The 24,514-nt window shown below is 42.1% G+C and overlaps 7 protein-coding genes across 9 annotated transcripts; 6 read left to right on the top strand and 1 right to left on the bottom strand.

The window, feature by feature from the left end:
• The first annotated feature begins 24 nt into the window (after window positions 1-24).
• LOC145706731 (cleavage stimulation factor subunit 3-like) lies at window positions 25-3,262 on the top strand. Its single transcript, XM_081784165.1, has 11 exons — window positions 25-237; window positions 334-523; window positions 631-880; window positions 1,028-1,523; window positions 1,644-1,905; window positions 2,021-2,126; window positions 2,172-2,280; window positions 2,324-2,433; window positions 2,478-2,821; window positions 2,866-2,995; window positions 3,039-3,262. Exons 1-11 carry the CDS (start codon window positions 163-165, stop codon window positions 3,142-3,144), a joined length of 2,178 nt encoding a protein of 725 aa, XP_081640291.1. The 5' UTR covers window positions 25-162; the 3' UTR covers window positions 3,145-3,262.
• On the top strand, window positions 3,263-3,856 carry LOC145706729 (protein transport protein Sec61 subunit beta-like). Its single transcript, XM_081784164.1, has 3 exons — window positions 3,263-3,409; window positions 3,454-3,547; window positions 3,591-3,856. Exons 1-3 carry the CDS (start codon window positions 3,273-3,275, stop codon window positions 3,681-3,683), a joined length of 324 nt encoding a protein of 107 aa, XP_081640290.1. The 5' UTR covers window positions 3,263-3,272; the 3' UTR covers window positions 3,684-3,856.
• Window positions 3,857-4,224: 368 nt separating this feature from the next.
• LOC145706727 (uncharacterized) lies at window positions 4,225-5,617 on the top strand. Its single transcript, XM_081784162.1, has 5 exons — window positions 4,225-4,454; window positions 4,678-4,894; window positions 4,942-5,102; window positions 5,171-5,366; window positions 5,457-5,617. Exons 2-5 carry the CDS (start codon window positions 4,827-4,829, stop codon window positions 5,566-5,568), a joined length of 537 nt encoding a protein of 178 aa, XP_081640288.1. The 5' UTR covers window positions 4,225-4,454; window positions 4,678-4,826; the 3' UTR covers window positions 5,569-5,617.
• Window positions 5,618-6,229: 612 nt separating this feature from the next.
• On the top strand, window positions 6,230-8,220 carry LOC145707981 (uncharacterized). Of its 2 annotated transcripts, none has more exons than XM_081785581.1 (6): window positions 6,230-6,377; window positions 6,432-6,563; window positions 6,628-6,800; window positions 6,897-7,029; window positions 7,070-7,218; window positions 7,357-8,220. In XM_081785581.1, exons 1-6 carry the CDS (start codon window positions 6,358-6,360, stop codon window positions 7,734-7,736), a joined length of 987 nt encoding a protein of 328 aa, XP_081641707.1. In that variant the 5' UTR covers window positions 6,230-6,357; the 3' UTR covers window positions 7,737-8,220. The 2 variants fall into 2 exon arrangements, with proteins under 2 accessions (XP_081641707.1, XP_081641706.1); XM_081785580.1 differs by having other exon boundaries at window positions 6,421-6,563.
• Window positions 8,221-8,251: 31 nt separating this feature from the next.
• Window positions 8,252-9,483, top strand: LOC145706724 (uncharacterized). The gene is made up of 5 exons (XM_081784159.1): window positions 8,252-8,323; window positions 8,420-8,561; window positions 8,693-8,834; window positions 8,881-8,968; window positions 9,009-9,483. Exons 2-5 carry the CDS (start codon window positions 8,423-8,425, stop codon window positions 9,462-9,464), a joined length of 825 nt encoding a protein of 274 aa, XP_081640285.1. The 5' UTR covers window positions 8,252-8,323; window positions 8,420-8,422; the 3' UTR covers window positions 9,465-9,483.
• A 16-nt stretch (window positions 9,484-9,499) lies between these two features.
• Window positions 9,500-19,198, top strand: LOC145706720 (mannosyl-oligosaccharide 1,2-alpha-mannosidase IA-like). Of its 2 annotated transcripts, none has more exons than XM_081784153.1 (13): window positions 9,500-9,630; window positions 9,679-9,781; window positions 9,924-10,176; window positions 11,265-11,570; window positions 11,629-11,689; window positions 12,365-12,432; window positions 12,714-12,939; window positions 13,338-13,436; window positions 14,421-14,577; window positions 14,857-14,993; window positions 15,057-15,141; window positions 15,472-15,587; window positions 18,589-19,198. In XM_081784153.1, exons 1-13 carry the CDS (start codon window positions 9,518-9,520, stop codon window positions 18,686-18,688), a joined length of 1,824 nt encoding a protein of 607 aa, XP_081640279.1. In that variant the 5' UTR covers window positions 9,500-9,517; the 3' UTR covers window positions 18,689-19,198. The 2 variants fall into 2 exon arrangements, with proteins under 2 accessions (XP_081640279.1, XP_081640280.1); XM_081784154.1 differs by having other exon boundaries at window positions 12,714-12,952; window positions 13,351-13,436.
• Window positions 19,199-21,754: 2,556 nt separating this feature from the next.
• On the bottom strand, window positions 21,755-22,463 carry LOC145708333 (uncharacterized). The gene is made up of 2 exons (XM_081785992.1): window positions 22,243-22,463; window positions 21,755-22,196 (listed from the first exon to the last, which is right to left on the bottom strand). Exons 1-2 carry the CDS (start codon window positions 22,419-22,421, stop codon window positions 21,767-21,769), a joined length of 609 nt encoding a protein of 202 aa, XP_081642118.1. The 5' UTR covers window positions 22,422-22,463; the 3' UTR covers window positions 21,755-21,766.
• Between the last annotated feature and the right edge of the window lie 2,051 nt (window positions 22,464-24,514).

The raw sequence follows: 24,514 nt of genomic DNA, 5'->3' as shown, positions 1-24,514 counted from the left end.
ACTGAAGTGGCTACGAATTTCCTCCGACCACGTCGAATCTTTGCTTACGAGTCCGGGAGTTTCGAGCTGGTTTCGACAACGGTCTCCAAACGAAAAGAGAAAGGCCCGTAGAAGCTCCACTGCCAGTGGTTTTGGCTCACCGCTCGCCAAAAACCGCCAAAAATGGAAGCGGAAGATGGTTTTCTCACGGAAAAGGCGCGAAAAGCGGAGAGAAAGCTGAATTGGGCTCCTTGGGATGTGAGTAGATTATTTCGTTAGATTTTATATTTCGCGTTTTTATTAAAAATAATGATAATTAAATTACGATAGTAACTAAAAGATGGATTAATTCAGAACGACGCCTGGAATGTGCTGTTCAGAGAAGCCCAAAATCAGCGAATTCAAAAGGCGAGGAAGACTTACGAGAAAATGGTGGAGAAATTTCCAACTTGCGGGAAATTCTGGAAGCAGTACATCGAACACGAGATGAAAAACGGAAACTACGAAAATGTAGAAAAGCTGTTCAAGCGCTGTCTCGTCTCAGGTACAGCGCACAAGAGAGATTGCTTCTCACTAAAGTACAGTAGATTTGCTTATTTCCCACGGTGGAGTTTAGAGAACGTAGTGAATTGTCATAAAGCGGGCGTTTAGTGCTAAATCTTGATCTGTGGAAGGTTTACTTGGCGTACATCCGCGAGACCAAGGATAAACATCCCACCTATCGCGAGAAAATGAGGAAAGCGTACGACTTTGCCATTGATAAGATCGGCCTCGATCTCCAGAGCTACCCGATCTGGAATGATTACATCAACTTCATGCGCAACATCGAAGTGCAAGGCAGCTTTGCCGAGAATCAGAGAATCTCTCATGTGCGCAAGATCTTCCAGAGGGGAGTCGTCACGTAAGTCAGCCCGGAATCAAGAGCCCTGCATTGTCCTTGGGTTGATTTTGAACGGAGCAATCTAGCAACTGCTCTGTTCGAATTTAGCCCATTTGCTTAGAATGTAGATTTCTTTTATTTTCCGATGAATAAGATGAATTCTTTCAGGCCTATGTCGAACATCGAGAATCTGTGGAAGGATTACAACACATACGAGCAGTCGATTAATCCCCTGATTGCCAAGAAAATGATTGACGACAAAAACAAAGAGTACCTGAATGCTCGGCGGGCGACGAAGGAGCTCGAGGTGCTCCAGAGGAATTTGATGAAGAGCGCGCCAGCTCAACCAGCGACCGGCGGCATCGACGAACGCAAGGTCGTCGAATCGTGGCGCAAATATATCGAGTGGGAAAAGGGAAACAATCTTCGTATAGAAGACAAGCACCTCCAGACGCGGCGAGTGATGTTCGCTTACGAACAGTGTTTGCTCGTACTCGGCCACCACCCTGAAATGTGGTACGAAGCGGCGCAGTTCCTGGTTAGATCCTCGCAAGAGTTCATCGACGCGGGCGAAATGCACGCCGGAAAACGTCTGGGTGATGAAGCCGCTGAACTTTACAAGCGCGCGACTGGACAGCTGATGAAAAGGAATCCTCTGTTATGGGTTGAAAACACTCATGATAAGTGCCAGTCAAAAATTAGCATTCTTTACCCTCCTATTTGAGTGATTTTTTAAGTTTTGCACTTACTTTTTCTAATGTCAATGTTTTCAATCCCCGGAAAGATCCATTTCGCTTACGCGAACTTCGAAGAAAGCCGAGGAAACTTTGAAATCGTTAGCACCATTTACACGAAACTCACGGATATCAACGAGCTCGACCCTACCCTGACTTTTATTCAATACATGCGCTTTGCAAGAAGAACTGAAGGAATCAAAGCCGCGCGTCAAATTTTCCGGCTGGCTCGAGAAGATGGCCGAATAAAGTACCACGTATTTATTGCCGCTGCCTGGATGGAGTACTACTGCGCCAAGGATAAAAATCTAGGAAAAGTTTAAATCTATAAATTCCAAATCCTAAAATAGAAGTTTCGTGAGCGAGAGAAAATCCTGTCTCTCTAGGTTATCTTCAGATAACAATGAGTTATATAAACTTTGGTCAGCTTTTAAAATCTTCGAGCTTGGCTTGAAGCGCTTCGCGGACAAGCCCGACTATGTTAGACAATACATGGACTTTATGTCGAACATGAACGATGACAACAATACAAGGTATAAATCCTCATTGTGCTCCTTAACATTGATCCCCTTTTCAAGAGTGCTATACGAGCGAGTTTTGAGTGAGGAGACGGACAAGATGGAGAGTGTATGGAATAAGTACCTGGATTTCGAATGTCATGTTGGCGATCTTACCTCGATTCTCAAGGTAAGCTCATTTTAGATAACTAGTTGAATACCACTCACTCTAGGTCGAGAACAGACGCCTAGAAAGAATTCTAAGGCCGGTCACCGACGAGTTGTTGTTGGGAGAAGGAACGCAGAAGGAAAAACGCAACGAGTCCGCGCTCTTGATAGACAGGTCAGCTTGTGCACTTGAGCGGAGATTGTAACAAAGCTGTTTAGGTATCGTTTCTTGGATCTATTCCCGTGTACGAGAGAGGAACTGCGCTCTATGGGCTATAAGGATGCGGGTTCATTGATGTCGGAGCTCATTGTAAGTGGCTACTTCCAGAGAAGTAAATCAGAGAGTAATCAAAATTTTCAGCCATCTGCTGAGAAGGCGCCAAAAACACCGCATCAGGTCATGAATCAAACCGTGCATCATCAAAATGGAGGATCGAACATTCCCGTTGATGACATTGGATACGCAAAGCCAGACACCAACCATATGATTCCATTCAAGCCCAGACGAATTCCAGTTCCGGGGTCGCACCCTGTTTCCGGCGGCGAATTCCCCATGCCACAGGGTAAGGTGCACTAGGGTAAATTGTGACCAACAATGAATTTTCAGCCGCCCACAATGCATTGAAACTGATGCCCCCGCCAGTCTGCTTCCATGGGCCGTTTGTTAGAGTTGACGACCTGATTGACAAGTTCAGGAGTGGAGAAATTCCCAATATCGACGAATTCGTCCGGACAAAGTAAGTGACACTCATTCCAGTGGGATTCTAACAGTTCTTGCAGGAACACAAAACTCGGCCAGAAACGGAATGCCCAAAACAAGAACGACGAAGCAGCGATGGCAAACGACGTTTTCCGACAGCGACAACAAAAGCGCGCGAAAACATAAAACTAAAAGCTTAACCACCATTGTTTCTTCATTCACTGTTAGGAAAATTGCCTGAAACTGGATTAATCTATCACTGCCGCCTTTACATAGATTCCAGCCTTTCCTTACTTTTAAATTACTCGCGACTTATGTTTTTATCTTTTTCAGACTTGTCAGAAAAGAGAATGCCCGGCCCTGCTTCTGGAACTACCGTCGGTAAACCCCCAGCTGGAGCTAGTGCTCGACCATCCGCTGGAGGCCCACAAGTCAGACAGCGAAAAGCTGGGTAAATTCAAACTAAACATGATCTTTTTTTATTTATTCTTTTAGCGGACAGACTAAAGCAAAGACCACCACCAATCCTTCTGGACAAATGGGCAACGGCATGTGGAAGTTCTACACTGAAGACAGCCCCGGAATCAAGGCAAGTGACTGTGAATCGACCCCTATTGACAGATAATTCTTAGGTCGGCCCAGTGCCAGTTTTGGTCATGTCGCTGATGTTCATCGCTTCGGTTTTCATCCTACACATCTGGGGCAAATACACCCGCTCCTCATAAATAGTCGTCTTAGGTTTATTTCCTCTTTTTCCTCCTGATTAAACAGTGATAGCTGCTCTAAGGTTCTACTAACACCATCATGTGGCTTCTCACGCAAATTTATATTCAAACTGTCTCCTAGAGCGCGAGCTTCATTAAAGTGCAATTCCAAATAAAATAATCGACTTAGTTGACTTCCGTGAACTTCCAGCTCTTTGAAATCACAAAGGATGGAAGCGACGATTTTTTGTTGTCATTCTTTTCCAGCTCAGTGCAGTAGAAGATCAATTCAGAATGGCCTTACACGCTCGCCTCGCAGTTGCGCGTTTCTGTTTGTCAAAAAGACTCTCCAGCGGCAAACTTGCCGAGGTAGTTGAGGCGGAAAAGCTCACAAAACTAGCGCAACTGCAGCAGCCAACACATCTTATGCAAAACCTCCCTAATAGAACGGCAATAACCGGAGCAGGAACGTTTATTATCAATGTGAAAACAATTGTCGCTGATTTTTATTTCCGATTTTTCGGGTTTTAGCTTATTTTAAAAATAAACAGGACAAAGGCTCTATCGTTGTAAAGGACCGACTCTCCCAGAAACCTGTCTTTTTGTGGTTATCCTTGTGTCTTTATGTTCTCTATGGCTACTTCTTGTATAAGTCCTACTGTCAACTTTTGGTCATAAGTGCTCGGGCAGGATGTAGTGAAGAAGAGTTCCTTTCAAAGCTGAGTAACGCAGAAGCAGACTTCGAAGACCTCTTCAAATTTGTCTCTAGATCTTCTTTTATCACAGATACAGGTAATTGAATTCTTGGCTCTCGAGAAACATGAAAACGAGCATTTCTTCTGAAAACGTAGCGTTAACAGGCTTATGATTTTTTTATGAAATCCCCAAAAAAATTATACAATTTGATATGGCGGTTTATTTCCAAGGAGCGCCGCGGCTTCCAAGAGCCTAAAACATTTAAATAGACAAAATTTAAAGCAAATACGTCCAGATTTTAATCCAAGAATACTTTAAGATGGATTCTCTGTTTTCCATTGGATTGCGGCCAACAACCGTGTAGATCTTGCAAAAGCGTTACAAGCGAATGGCGACAAAAGTAAATCCGAAGATATTTCAATAAATTCATGCCAGTCAAAACCGCGCGGCTGGAGCTTTATTTTTCTTATGTCTCCTGTTTTGTTATTCCAAACTTGTTTCACTCGCGAGCAGGCCAGTAGCATACTCAACTTGAGGTTAGCTAATTCGGGCGAAAATGCGAAACTCATCCACTCTTCTCTAGCTACTTTAACAATCTCACTCCTTTGCATCTGGCAGCGTGGACCGATTCGCGAGATGTTTTACAGTGGCTTTTGGAGCAAAAAGATATCGACTTGTTGGCAACTGCTGAAGATTCTGTTGATGCGCTCGGAATGGCACTAAAACAAGAGAACATTTATTCAGGAACTGGAATTTTCTACTCGAACTTATGTACAGATTGAGAAAGATTGAGCTCTCCATCCATTGCAAAGCTAATTTGATAAAGGATGCACTTGTGGCTGCTGATAAATTCGACGTGAACATGAGAACGGGGCAAGGGTACACACGATTGCATCATGCCGTATCTGACGGGGCTTTAAAGTCGACGAAATTCCTCGTCGAGAATGGGGCTGATATTTTAGCACTTGGACCCGGCGGTGAAACTGCTGTTGGTATGGCTGAAGCGCTGTAAGTTGTCATGTTGAGAATTTCGGATGCGCGCCTCCGTGGCCTGTCGCGCTTTCCAAACTGAAATGTGACAAGTTACTGCATTTTCAGTGTTTATCAAATGCGGCGAGACGAGCAGCGCGACTCCGATCGAATGCAAATTCTCAACTATCTTGAAGGATATCTGGAGAAAGAGGGACTCTTGCCTAAGACCTTGTTTTGAGATAATAATTTCTGTTCATGAATGTCCTAAAAACGCGATTTCCCGCCCGTTCAAACTATTTCAAATTCGTTCACTTTGAAGATTGCTAGAACGATGAATCGTGTCGGGGGCAGGGCGAGATCCGTGATAGGCAGCGGATTACGTTTTGCGACCGCTGGTTTGGCGATGGTAGGCGGCCTCGGATATTATCAACTGCGATGTGGTTAGCAAAAGTTTCCTTTCGACAAATATTTTGACCAAAAATCTAACCTCAGCTAAGACGCAAACCCTTCCAGGTGCTGCAAGTCAGGGCAACTTGACCAAAACGAAGAATCATATCGTTTTGGGTTGCAATCGTTAAAATTAATAATAACTTTGGCTTCTTTTCATTTTTAAATTGTCATCCGGTTTGTCAGATAGTCTTCTTTCCTCACTGCCGAAAAATTTGGACGGCGAAAGAGATGATCATGAAGTTATTACGAGAGAGATTCTAAAGAAGCATCCGTTCTTCAGCGAAAACACACTCATCTTGGCGATCCGTAGTGGAAATACAGGAATGGTGATGTGCTTACAGCGGAAAATCAGTAGATATGATCTCGTTAGATAGGTTTCGTGAAATGTCTTGCTAGAGAAAAATGAACTTGGAACAAAGAAAAATTGGCGAATCATCACCAATAGAACTGATGAGTTATTTGATCTCAAAGCTGAACGGTTCGAATTGGATAAGTGATGAGTTGATCATGGAACTATACCTCCAGCCGATCAAATGCCAGCTCCAAATCTTCCCCGAGCTCGTTGAAAGAGGCTTCGATGTCAATCGAATCATCAGAGTAAGTGCATTCTGGGTATTATTCCTTCAGCTGCGTGTTAAAGATCGCTCCTAGAGCTAAATCAACTCTCCTGATCCTGAGTATAATCGATGAGAAGACAGAACTTGCTTCCTGGCTACTCTCGAATTCCTCGTGTGATGTAAATTGCGGCGTTGGAGACATTGAGTATCCTTTAACAGCGGCTGGGCGAGGGTTTTTCTTTGCTTAGACCGTTCATTTAAATTCAATGCGAGTACTTAACCCCTGTCAGTCGACATCCAAGAGCGCTGGAGCTTCTGATATCTCATCCGGAGCTGGATAAAAGCGTCACCAACGTGAGTGGCGAAACGGTTCTCCACATCATGGCCACCCAAAATGACCCGGCCGCACTTCGGAAATACCTGCCTCTCTTGCGCGAGCTTTTAGAGACCAAAGATTCATTAGGTAAATACATTATTCATCACCCAAAACATCGGAAAGTGAGGTTTTGAACGGGAAAATCTTGTATTTTGCATGACAAGGGATGACGAAGTCATTTAGGCGCGACGGCTCTTGTTCGTGCAGTTGCCTCCAAATACCACGAAAACGCACGAATTTTGTTGGATAATAAGGCCCGGGCAGAAGCGATGACGAACGAAGGGATGAACGCGGCGCACATAGCAGCTTGCATCAAGTACGTCTTTGATAACATCGTATTCTAGCCAACTTTTCAGCGACCTCGCCGCCTTTGAGCTGATCCTAGAGATTAACGGGGGCGTTATTAACGCTCAGAATAGCTTTGGAAACACGCCGCTGATGGAAGCTGCCCTCGTTGTCGATCAATCCGACGGCGATTTTTTGAGATTTTTAAAATCCGCTTCAGGCGTCGGCTAAAGGATACACTTTGTTGCTAAAGCAATATCTTACAATAGTGGCCTTCCTACTAGGAATCCTAGTGTAGGCCATCGGTCATAATTTTTTCTTTCTTCATCAAATAACGATTCTATTGAGCCCGACAAAGATAACTCTGCGGATCTTACAATAAGGAACAAATATGGAAAAACTCTGTTACACCTTTTGGCGATGAAGGAATTACCGAAGGCGTTAGAAGTCGTCAAGCACTCAAAAATTAATATCAACGAACGGGACGCAAATGGCCATACTCCCCTTGTCGATGCACTTTTGTCCGGAGCAATTCTTTCAACGAGATTTTTGCTTTCAAGTGCTGTTGGAGAAAAAATAGCGTTTGACAAAATGAACCGCACTGTTGGAACAGTCTTTCACGCGGCTAAGAATGTAGATAAAAGGCTAGAAGAACTTCAAGTTGCCGAATTGGGACGGGTCCTGAACAAAAGAGCTTCTTCATTAATAAGAATTTTAAAAAAAATTGATTTCTCCTAAGTATCCTGAGTTTCTTGGGATACTGGGAGATCAGTTGAAAGGATTCCAGGTCGATAATTTTTATTTTGAAACTCGGGAACGTAATCGCTCCGCACCTTTCCTTCCGTAATAATTCATCATGAGTGCTGGAGACCGAGAAAGGTGTTTTGATGCAGTGCGCGTTTTAATTGAGCACCGGGAAAATTGAATAAAAATAAAAGAGCTATTTTTTGGTTAAAAATTTTCACGGCAAATCGAATTGCCCTGATTTGATTTTCCCGTTGCCTTAGAGTATCAATCAGGGATTATTTTCTCTCGAGGTCATCCAACGAGTTATTTGAACTAGCTCACTGTTCACGAACCGACTGAAGCTTCGTTACGCTGTCAAAAACTCTCTCGACATTTCCGACGTTTTATCGATTACTGATAGCGACGGCAAAACTCTTAAGCAAACACTTTCTGCTGACAGCTATAGATTAATTCTATTGGCACTGCAAGAATAATATTTCGATTAACAGTATCGCCGTTCTAGCATGTATCGGATCGGTCTGCGCAGGTCGGTGCCTTCGCTTTCCTCAGCTAGGTCTTATCAAGTCGACTCCTCGCATGTAAGTTTTAAGCACTGAACAGTCATTCCAGGGATTTGACTTCATAATAAAGAACCCTCTAAACGCAATCTGCGAGCTCCAACATGTTAATTGTAGGATATGCGAACAGCGCACCCGCGAAAATACCCGATACGGAGGAAAAACCAACGCCAGCGACAGCTCTACATGCTGCACAAAGAAGAAGTGTTGCTGAATGAGATCACTCAGCCGCACTATCCCACGGAGCACCACTTCCCAGGTACAAATGATCATTGAGACGACTCAATAAGTGCCATAAAGCCGCAAGCTACTTCAATTCCATGCAATAGCGCGGTCTCCATTTTTAGATCGAACAAGGGATTTTGGTTCAATCTTAATCATTTGTTTAAGATTACGAGGAAGAAATGCAACATCCGTATTCGACGCGGCATCTGGAAGCAAACGCCAAGCTAGGCGAGGCGATCGAGGCTACCGAAGTCTACGGGCCTGATAACATTCTTCTTCGAAAGTGTGAAGAAGCTTTCCAAGCCACGTAAGTTGAGTGTTCCTTATCGGCAAGGCTAGTTATGTGTCTTTAGGAAGGACGGTTTTCTGGGATTAGTGCTGATGGCTGGCGACCCTGGCGATACAATGGAAGAGCACATTTATTATGACGAAAAGTTTAAGGCAAGAAATATGTGCTTTCAGAAAAAGAAACGATTTTTAGCTGATGAAAAGCGGCGCGAACATCGTCAAATTTCCCGATCACATCGTCCACTGTCTAATCAACACTAAACGACCCGATTTAAAGCCGCTTCAACAAGTGCTTTTGGGAGCTGAGGAAGGAGAAGAGAGCAATTTGTTCTTCGTGACGAAGGGTGATAGAGAAAATCTGAAGAAAGTACTGACAGCTATTGATAATCATCCGTATATGGTTCTAATGGGCGGCGTGATTGAGGACGAGTGTTATACCCCGCGCGGCGTTCTGGAGTGGGCAAAACTCTCGCTCGAGAAGGAAATGGGCCAAGTGCTCGGATTAATGTCATCGCCTGCACAAACACTAGTATCGATGCTCGAGAATTCTGGCAGTTCGGAGCTCGTCCGTATTCTTGACCAGTCTTCACGTGGCACGACGGATCTGCTTGGACAGTATCTTAATGATAACGCGTCCGACGATGCTTAGATTAACTCTTTTTTTTTTACTTCTTTGGAATTTTGTGTTTTTAAGAAGGGGGAATGATCGGATGGTTCTTCAGGGGCAAGCGCTTGAAGCTGCTCGCTGCTCTGGCCCTTCTAGGAGTACTGCTTTATCACACCAAAGAAATGATCGAAATGCCGTCACTAAAACGGTGAATATCGATAGAGGACGCTCAAATTCTTCATAAATCTTCTTTTAGTCGAAGCAGTGAAGGTTTACCAAGCGAAACTGAGGCAGATTCTAACGATGAAACACTCAATACTGATAATCTGGAACACAAATTTGAAGAGCTCATGAAAAGAGTACGTTTACATTGACAATACGTTTCTTACAACGATTTTCATTGTAGTAAAATAAATTATATACGTAAAATACATGATACCGTTGGGGACGCAACTGGCAGTTGTCAGCATTACTATTGCTTGTTTAAAACTATGAAATTAGGCTCGAGAAAGTAGCTGTGAGAATCTACGCGATCCTGAATGTCGCGACAGAATCATGGAATACATGAAGATGCTCGAAAAGATGCACGAGGATCTTGAGCATGAGTTGGACGAAGGAATCCATGAAGCGCCAAAAGCCGTTGATGAGAAGCCAGTACTTCCCATTCCCGATGACAAAAGGACAAGTCAAAAGGCTTACGATTATACAAGAGGAACTCCTTCAGATCCAGATGTACTCGATAAAAGAAATAAAGGTACCTTAAAAATTTTCTCGTCATGTATTGACATATAAGCAAAACACGTTATATTCAATATTTATATAGTGCCACGTTCCACTTACTTTTACGAAATAATCAAAGCTCAAACTTTTACTAAAGCAGACTTTGTTTCTGCATGATGATTATCCGCACCTTCTTAAGTGTTCTTTAGGACTATTAGGCACCTAAAACAAAGAATGACCTGGAAAATTAGCAAAAGTTCTCTCTCTCATTGATTACGGTGCAATCAACATGGCCATGTCATCGTTCTGGCTTCATGTGCTTTCGATTTTATTTCTTAGAAAAGAAACTCTTTCCCATGTGAATAGAGAGAAACTCACGGCTAGCTTATCTCGGAAAGACTGCTATTTACACCAGATCATCCGATAAAAAATGCGTTCGAAGCCTTCTTCCGTAATAGCTAGCCGTCTTGTTATCACTGACTTACCACCACCAGTCCGCCTTCCAAACGTGCGCAGCTTTTTTTTCGAAAAAAAAATGGAACCAGACATTTATTTTGGTTGGTGACCACTGCTGCCGGATAAAACTCGACCGTCTTTGCTTGGACGAGGGATTTTTATGGGGGCACTCACGTAACACCAGGGCCTTTTCCTGTCAGTCAAACACGGTTTAAAATAATCATCTGTCAAAACGTTCGTTAGAGAGAGCATACAGAAAATACCATCGCACTTCTATTATGGAAGAGTGTTTCTAACTCCTTCGAAATGACACTTTTTAGTTAGCAACAGTAGTTAAATGTTGAATGTGTTTTAGAAAGAGTTTCGTAAGCTGATGTTATTGAAATATTCTTTTTTATAAAAATAGACTTTCCGGGTGAAATGAGTGGAAGGGGCTGAGGAGAATCTCTTTCCAAATATTCATTGCTATGTAAATTAGTGTATGATATGGAAACGTGTTCGCCTGGCCTGCTCTTCAAAAACGCTTAAGTCTGGCGGCCAGAAATCTCCGTGCTTATCGCGTGTTCAAAAATATCAAAGCTAGTTATAATACCCTTGTAGCGCGGCCTGGTTATTAGTACTCCTGTATCAGATTGGATAACTGTCGGTAGATAATATTTTTGGTAGTGAAGGAGATGATGAACCACGCATGGCAGGGCTACAAGCAAAAAGCATGGACTGAAAACGAAGTACGACCGATTTCCGGAAAGGGACATTCCGCTGGAATCTTTGGAAATGGGAAAACTGGTGCAACGATTGTGGACGCGTTGGACACCTTGTACATAATGGGAATGATTGACGAGTTCAATGAAGCGAAGGAATGGGTGGAGAAGAGCTTCTTTTTCAACTCGAAGACTGACGTTTCTGTTTTTGAAACCGTCATCCGCTTTGTTGCCGGCTTCTTAGCGGCTGGAACGCTTTCAGGCGAACAGGAAAGGCTTTTATTAACGCTGAAGTCTAGGCGGAATATTCAACTGAGCCTGATAATAGGTTTTCTACGACAAGGCAAAGTACGTGGCGGATCTGTTGGAAGGCGCTTTCAATACTCCCTCGTAAGTGAATCAAATATTTTGAATGCAAGGTCCTGACTCCGGAGACATCACCTCGTTTGATGACGGGTCATTTTGTCTATGTGCACGCTGAGATAAGACTCACATTAAATTGTTCTAATAAAGGTTTTCTTTTGCCGCACTCAGAATTCGTCTGCTAGAATTCTTAAAATAGCTTAGCCGTTTGATGATAGAATGTCTTCCATGCGACGAAACCACATCAGATATCTGTAGAAAATATCTGACTGCGGATTAAGTCCCGTATAATCTCCCGTTCAATAACCAAAACCGGTACACTTAGTACTGGTGACTTGGCTAGAGTAATAAAAAGGCCGAGCCCCACCGGAATGCATAATGAGTTGTGTCACTTGCAGTAGGACCACGTCTTAAATTTGTAAACTAAGAAGGAAAATGCGATTTGAGACGTGTGGAATTTTTCGTTTGAAATGAGATTAGTTGACCTACAACGAAATCGAAGGCGTCGTACATTAAAGAGTTCTAAAAACTCCTTTTCCATCTTGAAGGTTAGCCTCTTCTCCAGATCGAATTTTGTGTATAACTAAACGTACTAGTAATTATCTCGATGGTTATTCTATTTTTATTGAGATAGGGCCCATTTTATTAGGGAAGAGAAAATAGGAATTAGGAAGGAAACAATTTAATTGATCCGAACTTCAGAGGCATTCCGATGGCGATGGTGAATCCGACTACCGGTCGAACGAAAAACTGGAATTGGGCTTCAAAGGAAAGGGATTTAACATGGATTTACCATGTTTTATTATTTCCGATACTAAATTTAAGGGTGCCTTTTGAATAGAGCCACTTACAATTCGAGGATGTGTCTTCTTAGATCTCCATAAAAAGGGGCAGACTAATTTTAGCCTCGTTCTATTTTGAAGACGCATTTGGACTCGCATCCGTTTTTAGTTTGACCCGGGTGGCATGCGAGTTTATTTATCGGTATTTTACCGCAATCGTGGTTTTAGAGGGGAAGCTCCTAATGACATCCGTAAGAATCTCTCGCAGGGGTGCTCCATTTTGGCCGAGATCGGCACTTTGCATCTGGAATACTCGGAGCTCACTGAACACTTTAACGATCCTTCGTACCTGCAGAAAGTGACGACCGTACGCGACGTGCTTCAGAGCACACCGAGAGATCACGACAAATTGTATCCAGTCTACATTCACCCCACCACCAAGCAGTGGGGTCAGAAACTCGTCTCCGTTGGAGCGCTTGGCGACTCCTTCTACGAGTACCTTCTCAAGGAAAGGCTCATTTTGATCGCTCAACAAAGTGCAAAACTCTTAATCGCCGTGCTATCTATTCTTCTAAGTTCGGATTCCAGCGATTTGCCTGGATCAAATTCATCACATCCTTAAAATCGCGCGATTAAATGATAAGATATTCGCACGGACAAATGCATCCCCCGTGGCTACCCTCGGGAATTTCCAATACAATAATCTGGATCATCAACGCCCAAGTACTGTTACTATCTGATGGAGCATCGAACTCAAGATGTTCAACCAGCGAAGCTGGTGTTAGTGGCGATGTGGTGACTTGTTTAAATTTAAATAACCGATAAAATAGGCGACGCGCGCTCGTGGATGAAATTAGAATACACCCAATAAAAATGTAAAACATACACATGAGCACTATTTCAAAGACATTCGCTTACACAAACAAGTCGGATAAAACCGCCCTCGAGATGTACTGGGACGCGTATGAAGGGATCGAAGCCAATTTGATCAAGTAAGTCAACCGGTTCAACCTACCGATCAACCATCTTCTCCAGCTGAAGGTACTCAGCTGATTTGAGTGAGCTAACCTTGGAATTTAACTTAGGATTTTTTTTTGTTTTGCACACTTTATTTTCATGCACCAAAAGCACCTGCTTATGCAACAACAGACATCAGTCGTGACTGTATGATGGTGTTCCCAGAAGTGGCTTATAAAGTACAATGATATCTGATAAAACACATTTTCTGATTTCAAATTTATGAGAGAGCTAATGCTTTCGCCACGAATTACAACTCTGTGGTCAGTTAATTGTATCTTCCAGGAATATAAACATGAACGAATGAGATTTCCCCATGTTCTTGCAAAAGCTTAAAATAACGCGAAATATGTGTTTCGTATTTCTGGAAATCTCTGCCTGAAGGGAGTCGATTTACCAAATTTAGAAGCTCTCTACGCTAGCCATCTGGGAACTCTTGAAAAGAGTCTTCGCCTTGCTCCGTGTATTTTTGTAAAATGCTAAGACGAGCAAATTGCCGCACGGGCTGAGGGTACTGGAAACACCGTTCTTTTCAATTAGTGTTATTCTAGCTGTCAAGATAGTAAAAAGAATCTAAAAGTATGCATTGGCAATGCAATTAACCTTCTAATTGAATGATTCGCTCAGATACCAGATATTATGAAAACTTGAACTCGAAAAGATAGCTCCTGTCGCATCACTGTATCAGTTCCAAAAATCTCCCATTGATCCCTTCGCGGCCCAATCTTAAATTCTTGATAAGCTTGCTAAAGATAACGGGGCACCTCTTATTTCGAATTCATTTCGTGAACTCGTGACAATTACAGTGCAAATTTGTAGAGAGCCGAGAGCGGTTGGCTACATATCTCCCGAAATATGCAAGTAGTTCACGATGATGGCAATTTTTCGGGAGTGCCGCCGACCGCAAGAATTTTTTCGCCGCCTTTCAGTCAAACATGAGCTGATTTCGTTGATTTCAGGCGTTCCAGCAGTGGATTAACGTATATTGGCGAGTATAAGTCGAGCAGGACGCAGCCCGTTATGGCGCATTTGACTTGCTTCGCTGGAGGGATGATCGCTATGTCAGCTCATGTCGACCCTGCAATTTCAGAAGAAAAGCGCGCCCATCTCATGGAGGTAAGAAACAGTCGTTCCGGTGTTTTCACGCGTGGCGATAAAGTAATTCTCAGGCCATTTTGTACTTAGAGAATTCGGCGAAAACGCACACGTGAAACATAGAATCAATTGATACGTGCAAACGCTATACTTGGAAAAAGTAAAACTTCCAGTCAAGGACGCTCTAAATGTGTTAGACGAGGAATTTCACCTTCCTGTGGAAATTTTAAATCGCTGTGAAGTGCGGGACCTTTTTGGAAGCACTCTCTTGAAAATAGCGTTGATTTAGTGATATTTAAGACGGCAGCCGCTGTTACGAGTACATGCCACGAGTCGTACGTTCGGACGCCAACGCATCTCGGCCCAGAGTCCTTCCGCTTTGATTCTGGAGAGGACGCTCGCCAGAATCGCGCTCAAGACTCCTACTACATTCTGAGGTAGGCGAGACGCCGTTTTGTAGCTCTTGAGACGCTTTGGCTATTTGATTTAACTTCTCTTAGACCGGAAGTCGTCGAGAGTTATTTCTACATGTGGCGATACACCAAGGACCAGAAGTATCGTGAGTGGGCTTGGGATGCGGTGCAGGTATGTCTATTCATTTTATAGCTTCGATACATATAAAATATAAGCCATGTGAACGTATACTTAGGGCTTATAGGCTTAGCCTTCGAAAGCTTTTCCCTGAAAGAACAGATAAAGGGTCGCAGGATCCGTTTTGAATAATGCCAACCGTTCAGTTAGCCAGAGAGCGGATCGGATGAAAGATAACATGCCCTCTATTTTTGTTGAATATATATTCCTGGCTGAAACGTAATTAACTACTGCTTTTGAAATTTCAGTGTTTCAGACAACTTAGAGTCAGGGGCTCATGCGAAACAAACATAGCGGAAGTATTTATTCTTATCTGAGTTTTAGGCATTGGAAGAACACTGCCGTGCCGAATTCGGATTTAGCGGGATCAAAAACGTGAACCAAGCGCCGAGCACCAAAGATGACCTTCAGCAATCCTTCTTCTTAGCCGAGACACTCAAGTAAGCCCACTATGAACTGGCAGTTGAACAAGGCAACAGATCTATTAAGCCCTTTTTGATCAAATGAAAGGTTTTGTTGATTCTTTCTTTGAGTAAATCAAGTTTCCGATTCTCTAAGAAAATGTCTTCTAAAGCGGTTCACTTGCTAGGCTTATCTGTGACTGCTCTCGAAATAATAATTAGGCTAGCGCAGCTGAAAGTGACTGCCTCATTTCAGTTAGCGGAGAAGTAATACCTAGTATTTAATACTGTTCAAGTCGCGTAATTTACCCCTACCCTCTGTTTGCAAAAATAGACTCTTTGCTTTGGATATCTCTCGTCATCAAAGGCTAAATAAGGGGACTTTTTCTGAGTATAAATTTACAGGGAATGAACAAATAATCCTGACAACGAGACCGGAACTAGATATCGCTCCACCTTCTTTTGTAAATCTTCCATAATAACAAGACACTTTTCTGAACATCTTAATCAATTTATATTTGAGAAGCCACCTCTTGGTTTGGAAATTCGAAGCTAGAATCAATTTTTCGTTGATAAATTTGATTTCTGTCAGCCTGTGATCACGGAGATTCAATGAAAAGAATGAAGACGACATTGACCCAGTTAGTCGCTCGTTAGACCGGGAAACATGTGATAATACTATTATAAGTACTAAAGAACTGGGAATATAGAACGGCTCATAATTGATTCTCCAGATAATTAATTCGACAAATCAAGCTGTGAGTGAACGCGTATAACTTGTAAAGACAAATACGATCAGCGGTAGAAGCTATTAATTAGCTAAAAATTAACAAGGCTCGCTCGTTCACCAACGACATACCAGAATTTGAGAGATGAGCCTAAATTGCCAACATTCGAACCGGGCATCACAGAAAAAGTGGAGGGCATTAGCGAGGGTTCAAATTTGTGCATGAAACGTTGCGTGCCTTTTCAACGTGTTTATGATTCGGAATATTCTCAGCTAACACTGAGCCTTTGATGTTACCATAAGCACTTTTACTAAGTGATGGATATTTACGCTAAGCCCTTCTTAGAGATTCTTATGAAGTTGAGCATTTCGTGATTGATGGAAAGTAAAAATAACAGCCTTGGACGAATCACGGTTACATTTATAATCAGCCGTCAAATGAGCATTCCGAGAAACCAGTTGTGGTGTAGGATGCTCGATAAGGAGCAGCGGCTGGAAATGCCGGACTTCTAGCGGAACTGTAACGAGGAGCTTGAGGGGAGATAATATATCATTACGAAATATCTCAGCGCAGATCACGCTTTCACGAAACATTATAACGAGGAGTCCTTCCAGCTTGAGATAAATCGCTCGGCTACTCCTGTCAAATGGATCTCAGGCGTCCTGACGCGTAAAAGTCGATCGACTCTTTTCATTGTTATCTGCCTAGTCGAACGAATCTAACAATCTTAGCCGATTGAGGTTCCTTATCTAGGCTAGATTCAAGGGTGCTCGATGAGATAAGTGTACTCCGTGCATTTGTAAACCATTTTAGAGGTGGTTCTGGAGACCCTAGAGAGTAAATACGTGCCGTTTCAGACAGTATCTATCTTCCAAAAAACAAGATGGTTTCCGAAGAATCTGAGCTGGATAGGGTTCAGAAAAAAGAGCGTATTAATGCTCGGCACAAGGGTCCCAGATTTTCTTTCCACCGTTGTTACAAAAATACTTGTTCAAGTGAAAGCCGAAATCGTAATCATAATCGTTTTTGCGAGACGCGCGGCGACAGTCTTCGAAAAGGGTAGTATTTAGCATAAGGGATATGATTTAAATTCGCGCGTGTCCCCGTACCCAATGCCAATTACCGAGCATCAGATACCTAGTTTAAGGACAGACGACGATTTCCACAGTACCTATTATTCTGTCAAATAGCTGGCAATCGTTCTGCCCAGTTTATACGTTTCTAATTGAAAATTGCAACGTCTGCTCGCAAAGTTTAGGGGCTGTTTTCATCAAAGTTGCTTACTTAGTAATACTTTGTGGATGCTTTTCTGATGATATTATACCGACCTAACGCGGTCGACTACCGTGCAGCGCGGTAGGGGGGATATGCACGCTTTTTTGGTCAGCACAAATGCCGCAAATATATGCCCATGAGACAGTTACGAACTGTTTCAAATTAATCCGAAAAATGGCTACTAATTATTGTTAATTATTGATATTTTTAATGAACTCTCTACTCCCCTTCAAACATCAGCATTCGCATAATACACAATCTGATAATTTCAAAAGAATTTTTGCGGGTCCGGAAATCATAAAAATCTGAAAGTGCAGTTTTCTTCAGCTCGTCGAGACGAGTCGAATGATGGGTCAAACTTTTGATGACTCCAATGATTAACCGGTTAGCCGGCAATTTCCCGGAAAATACATTTCCGGTCGCCGTTTTGTTCTAGAAATGCTAGAATGACAAAAAAGCGGAAAACTGGTCCTTGAAGTTAGTTCTTGTGTGGGTGAAAAAATGAGAATCATATCTCTAACCATAAGATGCTTATCACCAAAATTCTATTTTCTTATGAAAATGGGACCGAAAATTAGGAAGGTGCAGCAACAACGAAATACATACAAAATTTAGAATTTTTATCGTTAAAAAAGTTTCGCTATATATTTGACCAGTATCTTTTTGCCCACAGTAGAACTGACCATAAGGATCAGTTTCCGTGTTCATTCATCATCCTAGCATTTCTAGAACAAAAACGGCGACCGGAAACGTATTTTCCGGTAACCAGCCGGTTAACCGGTCAATCCTTGGAGTTATCAAGAGTTTGACCCACCATTCGACTCGTCTCAACAAGCTGAAGAAAACTGCACTTTCAGAATTTTTACGATTTTCAGACCCGCAAAAATTTTTTTGAAATTATCATCTGTCACGTTTATCAAATCATTCTTGTAACTCAACAGGACGCTAGTTCATCCTCTCAGTCGTCATCATTGCCAACATAATCACTGACTTTTGGCAATAGATAAGAGAAGAGTTACCCTAATCGAGTATTTTAGGTACCTGTATCTGATCTTTTCGGACGATGACCTGATCTCGCTCGATGAGTTCGTATTCAACACGGAAGCACATCCACTAAGAATACAAAAGCGACCTTGAGCCTCTCAATTCTCCTGAAGAAATTCCGCAATACTTCAACTGGTTGGTGCAATTCGTGTTCGTTATCGACAAAAAAAAAGGAAAACCTTCATTCTCCAATTCGGGCTGCCGGCCCCTATCTCTACCGTCATTGTGACAATTTTACCTTTCTTCAACCACCTTTCAGTGCAATTTTCCGCGTCAGATTTTTTCCAGCGTACTCTTAATAGAATAGCAGTAGTTCATGTTCCTTCTTAAACCCTGTAAATATCGAAACTCAACCGCTAGATGCTGATTCATTTGCACACTTCGGGCTGACATATTCTTCAGTCAATTTCCGCAGCGAAAAACGAGTATTTAGGGACTAGAATAGTCCCGCGAGGTCTTTCGCTAACTTCAGCCTATTTTTTCTAATCAAAGTTTTACATCTTTCTGTCAACGAGATTTATTTATCATCATTTTCGAGTTCCGAGAATTCGCATACCTTTCATCGTAGAACGAAATCTGTTCAAACCTATTTCCAATAAAAACAGTAAATATGAAAATCATCATATGAAAAAACTTTTATGAAAAGTTTTTGTTTCCTCACTTTTCCAAAAGCACAAGAGCAAATGCAGGGTGTAACCGTTCTTCAAGGTGCATAATCCGTTAGCCGAATCAAACATGAAGCCAGCGAAAACGCTTACTGCTGCACAATTAGGATTTAGAAGCGAAGAGAGCACTTGGGTACTATATGAATTAAGGGACTTCGCTGATCTCGTCGAATTTGAGCAGATCTTGCTCGCTTCTTTAGACGATTTTTAGGCAAAACTGAATTCTCCCTGAATATAGATAAGGACAAAAATGTAGTTAAATCAGTGATTCGTGCACTAAATTAGCATTGCTTCCTTGGTACCTCGTTTATCATTGTGTATCGGATGTATGCCTGTGTTCCGGATATCCTTTGTTCAAATATTTTTAGCTTGAATGTTATTCTTTTTTATCTAGGTAAGTATTAACAAAGCTTATTCTGCGATTGCTTTCGGAGCGTAGGCTACATTCTAATTGCATCTCTTTCTACACATTCTTATTAAATTTTCAGTGGTATTCTCTTTATTTACGATCAATGTCCACTTCAATTCGACAATCGGACGAATTGGTTTCGACCAAACTGCTCAATTTGTTCCCCTTAAAAATGTATAAAAAGATAAGACTTGAATAACACTTTGTCCTTGGTTCACTACAATACAAATTAGAGACCAGCTCAAAGGATAAAACTCAAGAGAACGTCGATGACTAACCCCCAAATAGACAAATTGTCTTCATCTGATTATGGATAGTGCCGACGAGTGTTCCGAAAAGTTTTTCTAAAATAAGCACAGCATACAATTTAACAATGTTGCCCATACTGATATTAATTGTTTTTTCTCCAATTTGTGATCGTTCTAAATACGGGTCGCCTGTCCAGCAACCACCCAAAAGGGTTAATCAAATAATAACTTAATTGCTTGTTGAATTTCTTTATTTCTGGTGATCTAAGAAACTAGGGTTACTTCAAATAAAACGTAAGAGCAGGAAGGAACTCGTCAAAGAAGATCTATCAATGAAATACGACGCCTTGACAAGGGGTGATAACTGGCACCACTGGAGATTAACTACTGGGTTTCGCTATCTTCATTCGGCTGTTCGTCAATCAGAGCTCCTCACGTTTTTTCTTATTATAAGTTTGCTCTTATCACCCTTGCTCTAAAATCCCACTTTTCTAGTGGGTGACTTACATGCATAAGTATTTCATTTTCAAGAGGTATTTGGTGGCTACTCTGTTTTGTGCTCAAATAGTATAGGGGCTCAGTCAGGGATCCGAGATTTTGTCGTCTGGACGATCGCGCACCTAGCGCTCCTCTTCAGCGCGCGACAATCATTTTCGCTGCTAGGCTCGCAGCGCGAAAAATTCCCATCGGCGGGCTGGATTAGTCAAAAATATGCCGATGGCTTCCCTGCGCCCTCGCGCTTCAGGAGCGATGATTATTCATCGCGGTGGGCCCGAGAGCGCGATAACTTATTTTCGGCCACCCTGGCTGTGCGCGACACCATATTTTCGCCCATGAAAATTTCAACATGGGGGGACCCCTTGATACTCGATAAAAACTGTCATTTTGGAGTAAGCTACACGATTAAACGATGGCGCGTGATGTTTAGCCAAAATTAGAAGAAGAAAAAAGGCGATTTAAATATATCCAATATAATTTTTATGAAATTTTCGAAATCTGCATGTTCAAAAACCAATAAAAATATATTTTTCAGTCATAAGTTGGCTTAACATCAAAATCCAATTACCTTAAAAATTTTTCTTTTGAAAAATACTCAGATTTTACGCACATTTCCGGTGCCAAGAGTCACTCTCAGCGATTAGCATGACTTATTTGTAGGTTACGTTGCGGGAGGTCAGTACAAATTTACATTTTGTTTGTCGGCTCTCTTATGAGGAGATGGACAACTTAGTCGAATTAAAGTGTTAACAATGTGACATCCAAAAATTGAATTTTCAAGAAAATCGGTGAACTTAGTCAGCAATCTCACGCTGATCATTTGATTCGTGCGCCGACTAGGTCGGCAAAATTGAAACCAAGCGCCACCATCGCACTCCCGCTCGGCAGATTTTCGACCATTTTGAAGCGTGTGAGTATTATTTATCGGCGTTATATGGCTGCGCGATCGAAAATCATCGCCCCCTCACCGAGAGAGCGAGTTTATACCATCGCGCTTGAACGCTGCGCATTTGAACGCGCGAGTATTTTTTGTCGGCCTGATGGGGCTGCGCGATCGAAATTCATCGCCCCATCACCGAGAGAGCGAGTTTTTGCCATCGCGCCTAAACGCTGCGCATTTGAGCGCGCGATCAGAATTTTAGCTCCTGCGCGATAACTCAAATCGCGCCTGAAAAGTGGGCGATCGTCCAGACGACAAAATCTCGGATCCCTGGGCTCAGTTGCTCTGCTTCGCCAAGAAAGACTCATTTTTTGGCAGATCTTCTATTGAGTTTATTTAATTTATGGTAAAACAGATGAAGAAACTATTGTACTGAAAGATTTTCTTGTTGTCTTGTTCTTGTTTTTCGCTCTAGTTATATGCGTCAATAGATTCTCCTTTGATGTTGAGCAAACTGACAATGTTGTCTTCTTCCTCCGATTGATCGTCATCACTTTCTGAGAGTTCGATATTCTCGACGCGAGCGTTCTCCTTGATTCTGTCGATCATCTCCGTCTCGGATTTGTGGAGACGCATCTTTTCTGCAAGTTTTTGCTGAAGCCTCATGATTTCTTCTTGGAGATCCATGATGTCCTGCGCATGCTCGCGGCTCGCCATTCTATGGTCGTTAAATAGTCGCATGTAGCGAGATCGCTTTTCTGCCTTCAGGTCGCTTTCCGGCGAACTTGCTGCGTTCTCCAAAATTTGGTCCCCTGGAGTGGTTTCCTTTCGAGCAGAGGTTCTGGCAGACTCGCGACGAGGGGTTCCAGTGAAGCTCGTTCCTAGAGTTTCATTCTTTTTCCTAAATGAATATACTCGATTCAAAGTTTGAGTCTTTCTGAGCTCACTTTTTATCAAATCTTCGTTTATTGAACCATTGGCTGACAGAAGAGATCGGAATATCAAGATCAGAAGCGAGTTTTTGCTTTTCTTGTGTGCTTGGGTACGGATTTTCATCAAAGAACTCTATAAGTTGTTCTCTTGTCTCTTTGCTTACAACAGACAATTTTCTTTTCTTTGGTGGCATTCTTTTTTCTCTTATTTTTTATTTATGGCCATCCAGGATGGACTATCCTTGGCGCCCCTTTTGCGATTTCTGTTACGATTAAATCTGAGTTTTTCCCGCTGTCAAGTTCAGGCGCGGTTTTTCGTTTAACGGTAATTTGCCACTAGATCGGAATAGGTATTTATTGCCCTGTTAAACCTTATGAAGGATACTTATCCGAAACCGGTAGTGAAGGAAAACCGCGAATCTACAAGCTATTTGTGCAACTTGTGGTCCCTGTGGCCTGATAGCAATGTGTCATTAGGTGTAATTCAAGTGTTGCGTGTTCTTTTTCCTTATCGAAGGTAGCAGGTCTTGAATCTTTGATGAAAATACTGCAGTGAACCAACTCAGGTGATTTAGAACTTGCTTTCGAGGCTGTCATCACATGTTGATAAAATCTACCGATATAGTATCGCTGTAACGTTTTTTGTCGATAACGCACATGCGATAAGAATTTTACGAGTCAATCATTCACACTTGCGAAATAGCTCTCTAACAGGCAAATGATTACCCGATCTTAATCTCAATCGATCTTTATAATTATAATTATTCTGTATTAGATATTCATAAAAATCAATTAATTGAGCAATTGGGAAACTTGGGAAAGGAACAACTTCTATTGAATCATACTTAAAACATGTTTCTCAAACATAATTTAACAGCAAAAGATAGTAATAATTACTCTAAATACGAATTCCCTTGGTGAAACAGTTTGTATCCTTTTCTTCACGCATTTTTGTTATTACTATTAATAGCGGCTGGCTATCTACTCTTTATCGCGCCAAAGTATAGTCCGGCTAGATCTCCAAGTCTCCTCTAGTAGGCTAGTGTTCTTAAACGTTCTTAGACAGGACGGGGAAGGATATTCCGACGGCGACTTCCGTTTAAGAAATACAAATGCTTTTGCCCTCCCTCGGCTCAGCGAAGAAGCACTTGGAAATTCAGTACGCGAGGGATGCTAGGCTAGAGTAGACGATTATAGAACATTCCTAGGCTGTAGCTAATTATTGAAGCGAACATACAAATGGAAATTTTCGCCGAAAACATGAAAATCATCTTCGGCGACAATGAATTTTAGAAACGAGGGCGTAGCCGGCAATTTATCGTCAAAAAAGAGGGGAAAAATGATGTGTTCTAATACACGGGCTAGTGCGCTGGTATTTTCCGGCGTACAAGAAGCCGAGGCATAATTTATACCCTCTTTTGGAATTTTTTGCGTGTCGTGGGAAACGGAGCATCTTCTGTCTTATATTCCAACCAGGGGTCAGCTTGTTATGTAAAATACTAAAAAAGGGAGTCTAGCTTTAATTGTTTTTCAAGCAAAGCGCTGTTTTGATTACATTCTTGGGGTACTCCCTCCCTTTTTAGAAACTCTGAGCAGAAATGGTTTCTTTATTTGCTAAAAACATTTTCTGAATTTTTAAGTTCCTTTTCAGAGAAAAAAATCACACGATTTAAATCTCCATTATGATCCCCTTAATCTCCCCTTACGTGAGATATTGAATCAGCTTCAGCAAATGATTGAATTAGACAAATGCTTCGCCCGAAACGAGTCCCGAAAACATTTCCCTGAAGAGAAAAAACGAAGAAACAACCAAGGTTTCCACAAACTGCTGATCCAGATCTATTTACTTTCACAACTGAAAAAAACGTTAATACGAACTTTCACAAAATAACATAATCTTTATAAGAACAACGTTGGAAAACACCTGCAAAACAACTCAAGAACAACAACTGATGACATCAGCTTTGGCGCATAACGAATTTTGTTTACGATGATTCGCCAAAAACTTCGAAATTGAATGGAACGTCTGGCAAGATTTATTATTGTTACACGAAATGGCTTGGAGCAGCCCCTCGGCTTTGGTAGGTTAGTCCTTGCTAGGCTTCGACAAAACGGTTGTTTTTTTCAGTAAATTTTGGAGTTGGGCGAAAGCTGGAAATCTTTTAAATTACAGCTTCGATTGATTCAATTGAATCCGCGGAATCGTTTCCTGGACAAACATGATCGAAGCCTATTCCTGAGAGAAAGAAGAGCACCAGCACACTGACCAGCAGCAAGAACATACTAG

The sequence above is a fragment of the Oikopleura dioica genome, chromosome XSR (genome assembly GCF_907165135.1).
Source record: "Oikopleura dioica chromosome XSR, OKI2018_I68_1.0, whole genome shotgun sequence".
NCBI classification, from domain to species: domain Eukaryota; kingdom Metazoa; phylum Chordata; class Appendicularia; order Copelata; family Oikopleuridae; genus Oikopleura; species Oikopleura dioica.
Note: the sequence above shows the minus strand (reverse complement) of the source record. Positions and strands in the feature narration are given on the sequence as shown.

Bases quoted from the DNA above. Each gene is read 5' to 3' on its own strand.
- LOC145706731 (XM_081784165.1), top strand. From the start codon at position 163: ATGGAAGCGGAAGATGGTTTTCTCACGGAAAAGGCGCGAAAAGCGGAG. The intron at 2,434-2,477 runs GTCAGCTTGTGC...AAAGCTGTTTAG, and splicing joins TCCGCGCTCTTGATAGACAG to GTATCGTTTCTTGGATCTAT. The intron at 2,996-3,038 runs GTAAGTGACACT...CAGTTCTTGCAG, and splicing joins GACGAATTCGTCCGGACAAA to GAACACAAAACTCGGCCAGA.
- LOC145706729 (XM_081784164.1), top strand. From the start codon at position 3,273: ATGTTTTTATCTTTTTCAGACTTGTCAGAAAAGAGAATGCCCGGCCCT. The intron at 3,410-3,453 runs GTAAATTCAAAC...TTATTCTTTTAG, and splicing joins GTCAGACAGCGAAAAGCTGG to CGGACAGACTAAAGCAAAGA. The intron at 3,548-3,590 runs GCAAGTGACTGT...GATAATTCTTAG, and splicing joins AAGACAGCCCCGGAATCAAG to GTCGGCCCAGTGCCAGTTTT.
- LOC145706727 (XM_081784162.1), top strand. From the start codon at position 4,827: ATGTCTCCTGTTTTGTTATTCCAAACTTGTTTCACTCGCGAGCAGGCC. The intron at 4,895-4,941 runs GTTAGCTAATTC...ACTCTTCTCTAG, and splicing joins AGTAGCATACTCAACTTGAG to CTACTTTAACAATCTCACTC. The intron at 5,367-5,456 runs GTAAGTTGTCAT...CTGCATTTTCAG, and splicing joins GTTGGTATGGCTGAAGCGCT to TGTTTATCAAATGCGGCGAG.
- LOC145707981 (XM_081785580.1), top strand. From the start codon at position 6,231: ATGAGTTATTTGATCTCAAAGCTGAACGGTTCGAATTGGATAAGTGAT. The intron at 7,030-7,069 runs GTACGTCTTTGA...CCAACTTTTCAG, and splicing joins CACATAGCAGCTTGCATCAA to CGACCTCGCCGCCTTTGAGC. The intron at 7,219-7,356 runs GCGTCGGCTAAA...AGCCCGACAAAG, and splicing joins ATTTTTAAAATCCGCTTCAG to ATAACTCTGCGGATCTTACA.
- LOC145706724 (XM_081784159.1), top strand. From the start codon at position 8,423: ATGCGAACAGCGCACCCGCGAAAATACCCGATACGGAGGAAAAACCAA. The intron at 8,562-8,692 runs GTACAAATGATC...CATTTGTTTAAG, and splicing joins CACGGAGCACCACTTCCCAG to ATTACGAGGAAGAAATGCAA. The intron at 8,969-9,008 runs GCAAGAAATATG...AACGATTTTTAG, and splicing joins ATTATGACGAAAAGTTTAAG to CTGATGAAAAGCGGCGCGAA.
- LOC145706720 (XM_081784153.1), top strand. From the start codon at position 9,518: ATGATCGGATGGTTCTTCAGGGGCAAGCGCTTGAAGCTGCTCGCTGCT. The intron at 10,177-11,264 runs GTACCTTAAAAA...TATTTTTGGTAG, and splicing joins ACTCGATAAAAGAAATAAAG to TGAAGGAGATGATGAACCAC. The intron at 12,940-13,337 runs GTACCTTCTCAA...CATACACATGAG, and splicing joins CTTGGCGACTCCTTCTACGA to CACTATTTCAAAGACATTCG.
- LOC145708333 (XM_081785992.1), bottom strand. From the start codon at position 22,421: ATGCCACCAAAGAAAAGAAAATTGTCTGTTGTAAGCAAAGAGACAAGA. The intron at 22,197-22,242 runs GTGAGCTCAGAA...ATATTCATTTAG, and splicing joins AAACGAAGATTTGATAAAAA to GAAAAAGAATGAAACTCTAG.